A 6,531-nucleotide genomic window follows, 5' to 3' on the forward strand; every position below is an offset into this window, starting at 1 on the left:
CAAGAGGTCACCAGAGTCACCAGGGCCTCAATGGTAGCAGAAGTGGCACAGGAAGGTTCTGAGTGAAAAACCAGGTTCAGCTGCACTTTATTTCTGGCTGTTTGGAATCGCTGCAGAGACTCTGCTGGCCAAGTGAAGACTGAGTGGGTATTAGTTATCATGGCCAGGAGAGTTGCTGTATGCTGGGCAGCAACTGGAAAGGCTTGTGCTCAGACAAAGCTGTATTTCTAAATTTCTACCTGAGGACCTTACTCCTAGAAGTTAGCCCTTCCTGAAAAAGACTGTGAGGAGAGAGCAACTGCCACCAGTACTTGTTGTTCTCTCCTTGCCTCTGTCTCCACTTTCTGTCTCTGGAAATACAGTCATGGACATCCTTCTCTTCAGGGATCCAGAGAATCCCCTCAATCTTCTCCACCCAGCAGGGTCCCAGAAATGTTGCCCTGGATACCTCTTCTTAAAAAAATAAGTGGGAAAACTGAGGACAAGGGAGAAAGTGGAAAGAACTATGTGGGAGAAATGGAAGAGTAGGACAGAGAGAGTCAAAAAGGCAAAAGGGAAGAGAGAGGGACAAGAGGGCAAAGTGAGAGGAAAGAGAGAATGCAGTGCCTCATCAAACGCTCACCAGCAGGAGTCCCTGCTAGCAGTAGCAGGAGGAAGTGCAATTTGCAGGGTTCTTGGATCTTGGCCATAGCCCAGGTCACTTTGAAGGAACTTCAGGTTTGTGTTCATGGAGACTTAGCTATCTTGGAAGAATGCTTGCAGTGAGTACCAGAATGAATTCAGAAGAGGCCTGTACCCGTTGAACCCACAGATTATTACTGAACCTTTCCCATTCCAGATTTGAACACATTGAGCAACATACTGCTATTTAATTTTCTGTATAAACATGAAATTTTTAAAGCGGAAGAACTCAAGAAGTTCATTAAGGGATGAAAATAATCACAATTTAATAGGTTGCAATTTATTTGATAAAACTAAAATCCCCTGTGATAATTTATTGTATGCAACACCATTACAATGTTTAAACATGATATATAAAATTCATGGTTTAAGAATTTTATTGACAATTCCAGTTAATACTGCTTTAGTAGAGCAAAATTTCTCTAAATTTAAATTGTTTTTAAAAAAAGTATACCCTAGGACTGCAATGACTCCGGAAGAGTTATCTACTTTGGCATTACTATCAATAGAACATTTGTTACGTGAAAGATCTGGATTACAACAACTTAATGATTTTGCTGATGATAGTAAGAAAAATACTTTTTATAATAAACTTTTGGTGGTTGATAAATTCCAAATATTTTATATGTTATGCCCATTAGTCTGTGAATAGAGTATCCAAACATACGTAATCTTGTACATAAAAGAAATGCTCTGTTTTGCAATTCTTATTTCAGCCTTATCTCTTGTATATTTCATTCATATCATTTCATATCTATTATTACACATTCCAACAAAACTTGTTGCCAATGAACTTGAAAAGTTTTCTATTTTGATTTCAAGAACAAATGAAAAGGTTCTTCTTTTAGACATTTGTTTTATTGTGGAATGCCATGGAAGATGCCTATATTCATGCACTTATATAATCTCTAGAGAAACCATGGCCACCATGGAAGGATACCACTTTAGGTATGCGGAGATTATAGCCTAAAGAGTTCAAGAGAAGACATGGTAAAATAAACGGTAAATTTAACATGACCATAAAGTGAATTATTGTTCACATTTTACTTCACAGTCTGGTACAGATGTACATTTTTAGTCATTAGCAACAAAAACAGTAACAAACTTTGAAAGAGCCTTTAGAAGCCAGCATTCATGGTCAACATAATGCAGTGTCATGGGGGAATTCTGTAACTAGCATTAAATAAATGCTTTTAGGGAACTATAGGGAACTGTAGAGGCTAAAAGATAAGGATGATGTGGGAGCACTTCAGGGCTTTTTGGTGGGTTTTCTTCTCTTCTTACTCTTTATTCTTTCCTTAAGCCATCCCATCTACTTTCATCCCTTCAATTGCAATCTGTAGCCAATTCACAAGTTTACATCTTATTTGAGACCCAATCCTGTGAATCAATCCAGATGATTACTATACACCTTCACTTACGTCTCATGGGTATTCAAGCTTAAAATGTTTAAAAGTATACTTCTGATCTTACTCAAAGCCCGCATCTGCTCCTGTGGTCATACTCTGTGCAGTTGCTCAGACCAGAAATTGGGATATGGTTGAAATATGCTCTCTTCCCCACTCCTGATATCTAATGTAAACACTCAGAGGACAAGTACCGTGTTAGAATTGTATTCCTAGTAACTGGCATATACTCAGTTATTTAACATACAGTCAATAAGTTATTTAACAAGAGTTTATGTTTTTATGCCAAGCATGGTCTGGGGTACTGAAGATGTAGCAGTGGATGTAACAGATAAAAATCCTTGCTGTCATTGCTCCTTAAATTTTAGTAAAGAGAGTTTGACTAACAAATAAGTAAAATTATGGTCATTAGATGGTGACAAATGCTATACAGAACCATGAAACAGGGAAGGTGTAGGCAATCATTTGTGTTTTGGGGAATATTACTGGATATTATTTTAAATATGGTGGTCAGGGAGCCCCAGTGGACCTGAAGGGGGAGGGCTCTGTGAACAGAGGGAACAACTAGTAAAAAGTTGCAGAGGCAGGAATGTAGTTGCTGTGTTTGAGAAACTGCTGGGCAGGAAGTTTGGATAGAATGAACTGAAAGAGGAGGTTAGAAAGGCAGATGAGGTTCAGATCGTATAGGACCTTTTAGGCCACGTAAGGCGTTTGTCTTTTATTCTGAGTGAAATGTGAAGCTATATGAAGCCTTTGTGTATAGCAGTGACGTGACTGGCCTAACTTATATTTTAAAATGCTTACTCTTGCTAAGGAATATACCCCTTCTCACGGGGTCATTGTAGTAATCTAAAATAGAGATGAGGTGGCTTGGATTGGGTAATACTGTAGAGATGAAGAAAGTGGTAGTGGTGGGATTCTCAGAATATTTAGAAGCTAAGATGAGAATTTGATGATGGGTTAAGTATTGGATATGAGGGAAAGAGGGAGACAAGGATACAAGGATACAGCCAAGGTTTTTGGTTTGAAAAACTGGGAGTATGGAGTTGAAATTAACTGGGATAAGGAAGCCACAGAAAATTACCCTCTGTTCTCTAAATGAACGAAGGACTTTTCTGCTTCTGTGCTTCGATCCACAATGATCCAGCTTCCTTTATTATTCTGCCAGTCTATCATTTCACTGCCTGTTTATAGCCTCTGGCCCTCCCTAAAGTAATCAATTCCTCTCTCTTCTGGGCTTCCACAGTGCCTTATTCATGTATTTCAGTCTAACTCGTATCAAATTGCAGTTGAGTTGATATTTCTGCTTTTTCCATTTGTCTGTATGCTCCTTGAATAATGGCACCAAGATTTATTCCTATTAGATTCCTGTTTTCTATACCATGCTGGATAGGAAATAACGTTCAATAAATTTAAGTGAGTGTTGATTTTCAATTTCCACTGGTCCCTTTTGGGATTTAATGAGTAGCAAATGATTAGGTTTGGTACTTTACTCATTAAAATTCATGGGCTGGATGGCATGGTGAGAAATTATGCATCTATATCCTTAGTTTCTGCCAGGAAGCCATGAAATGATAAAAAGTGGGGCATGCCCCTGGGTAAGAAGGAAATCATACAGTTCATATCATCAGGCATATCCAGAGAGGAGATTAGGACTGTATTTCTATCCTTCTCTCAGTCCTTATTTTCCATTTATAATTTTGAGTATTCTGACCCAGAAAAGCAAAGCAAAAATACAGTCACTTTATGTTGTCACCCATTCCTCCTCAGTAATTTCCACATTCCCTGTTTAATCTCCTGGCTTCGTACTCCATAGACAATAGGGTTCAGAGCAGCAGGAATAACATGGTGTAGGACATTAAGTAAGACAGGAATATCAGAGGAAACCTTTTTCTTAGCCATATGGGTGAAAACAAAAACCAGCAGGATAGTACTGAAGAAGAGGATGAGAATGAAGTGTGAGCCACAAGTGCTCAGAGCTTTGGTGGCTGCACCTTTTGCCCTGAGTTTAAGAACAGCTCGGAGGATGAAAGTATAGGAGAGGAAGATGAAGATGAGGTCAGAGCCCAGAAGAGTCCATGCCACAATTAACTGGTAGATTTTGTTACGGGCAACACTATCACAAGAGAGCTTGGACACAGAGAGGTTGGCACAGATACAGTTCTCAATTATATTTTTTCCACAATAATGGAGCTGGGCAGAGAGGATAGGGATAGGTGCCGTGAGAACCGTGTTCCGTGCCAAGATGAAGACAGCAGCCTTTGCCACAAATTGGTCACTGATGATGGATGGGTAATGCAGAGGCTTGCAGATGGCCACATAGCGGTCATAGGCCATAGCCAGGAAGGTACATGATTCCATGGGCAGGAAGTTATTCATGATGAACATCTGAAAGAAGCAAGCAGAGAAACTGATGGTCCTGAGGTCAAACCAGAAAATGGCCAGGACCTTGGGGATGACGGTGAGGCAGAGCACAATGTCCAGCAGGGAAAGGAGGCTGAGCAGGTAGTACATGGGCTTGTGCAGAGAGGCCTCCAGCCAGATGGTGATCAGGAGAGTGGTGTTGGCCCCCATGGCCAGGAGGAAGAGGAGGCTGAGGGGCAGGGAGAGCCAGAGCTGCCAGCTGGGGGACCCAACAAAACAGTTCAGGAGGAATTTGGAGACTTCAGTAGGGAGAGAGCTGTTGCTGTAAGGCAGCATTGGCAGTGACTCTAGTGAGGTAGGTGACTTTGAGTGGCTGAAGAAGAGAGAAGGAGTTAATTCTACCATGCACCCTAATGTCTGAGTACTTCACATATAAGGTCCATAAGGGTAAGGACATAACCTACCTCATTCACCCCACATCCTTTTTGCTAGCACATTTTTTTTCCACATAAGAGATGGCTAATAAATATTTGTTGAATATATAAAGGATGAATAAATGATGTTTCCCCAACTTTGTTATTTCACCTGTTTCATGTGACAATTTTCCTATGTGAATTTATCTTTTGAGTTTGCTTTATTGATAAATATTTAATGTATCAGAAATTAAGTAGCATGTTATTTAAATGAAACATGTTAAGTCAGACACTAAAGCTGAGATAACATTTCAATTTAAATTTTAAAACGTATAGAAAAGGATTCTAAAGGCAAGATGGCATCCACATCCATCTAGGTTTTATTTAGTTTTAATTTTTTTAACTTGTATTCTGGTAACATCTGGATATCAAGTTTTAAAGGGCGTGAAAATGAGACTATTCAAATGAATGATGGACTGACTACATAGAGTAAATCTCCTGATGAAAATGAATAAAAATCATATCTATATCTATAGCTCTGTCTCTATCTGTGTCATCTGTATCTATAGCTGTAGCTATACCAGTACCTATACCATTACCTATAACTATACCTATAGCTATACCCATACCTATACCTATACTGGAATACCTTGAATGCATCCACGAGCAGGCAAAAAAGGAAGAATTCTCAGAGGAGGGATTGCATGAAATCCAAAGTTAAATCAAACATTGACGTTGACTTTCAACTCGAGGGCATTTGAGGCATTACATGAACTTAAGCACATGTCTTGGAGCTTAGAGAAAAAAGATAAGATCCAGGGCTCATACAGGTTGGCAATTGATTAGGCAGTTGGCACATACATGAGAATCCCCAGCATTACCCACTTAGTGGGGTTGTGTACTAGAAACAAACCTTCTCCTTCGTCTTCTCCCACACCACCACCTGGAACTTAGAAAATTAACTACTTCAAAGCTTCTTAAAGGGGAAAATCTTCCCTGTAAATTCTGAACCACAGGCTGGTCCTCTTTGACTTTGGAGCCTAAATTCATAATAATTACTTAGCTAAAAAAGGAATTGAAAATTATTCCAGACTGGAAAATAACCAAATCCTTTCTTGAAGAATGAACTTTTCTCTCAGGCCTCAAATAACTTCAACATATAATATTGTACAGAAATTAAGCTGCTTAAAGTAAAAAAAAAAATTATTACTTTAAAAAGGAAAAAAATAATTATAAGTAGAAGTGCACAAAACAATAGAGAGTAGAATCCAACCTTCAGTGACTTGAGATATAGAATTATTTGACAGAAATATTGTGCAAATTTCCTTACTGGATTTTAAGAAATGAGAGATAAGCTTGAAAAATGTAAGCAAAGGATAAGCATACTTAAAAGCAGAACCACTCATATTTCCTAGAATGAAATTTAATAATTAAAAACTGTAAGACATTGGTGTAATAGTAGATTAGGCACAACTGAAGAATACATAGTGAACCAAAGGGGAGAACTGTAGATTTTTTTTTTTTTTTTTAAGAATGAAGCTCCACTAGATAAGTAGAAAATAAAAAAATATGGCTAAGAGAAAGAACATGGATTTTTATTAGACGTATTTTATCTTTTTATCTTGCTGTGATTAAGGTAATAAAATCTGGAGTTAATATTTTACTCA

At 38.4% G+C, this 6,531-nt stretch overlaps 1 protein-coding gene across 1 annotated transcript; it reads right to left on the reverse strand.

Annotated features, from left to right (window-relative positions):
* Positions 1 to 3,839: 3,839 nt before the first annotated feature.
* On the reverse strand, positions 3,840 to 4,787 carry LOC119537012 (olfactory receptor 56A3-like). Its single transcript, XM_037839647.1, has one exon. It carries the CDS (start codon positions 4,785 to 4,787, stop codon positions 3,840 to 3,842), a length of 948 nt encoding a protein of 315 aa, XP_037695575.1.
* Positions 4,788 to 6,531: the final 1,744 nt, after the last annotated feature.

Source organism: Choloepus didactylus, chromosome 6 (genome assembly GCF_015220235.1).
Source record: "Choloepus didactylus isolate mChoDid1 chromosome 6, mChoDid1.pri, whole genome shotgun sequence".
In the NCBI taxonomy this organism is placed as follows: domain Eukaryota; kingdom Metazoa; phylum Chordata; class Mammalia; order Pilosa; family Megalonychidae; genus Choloepus; species Choloepus didactylus.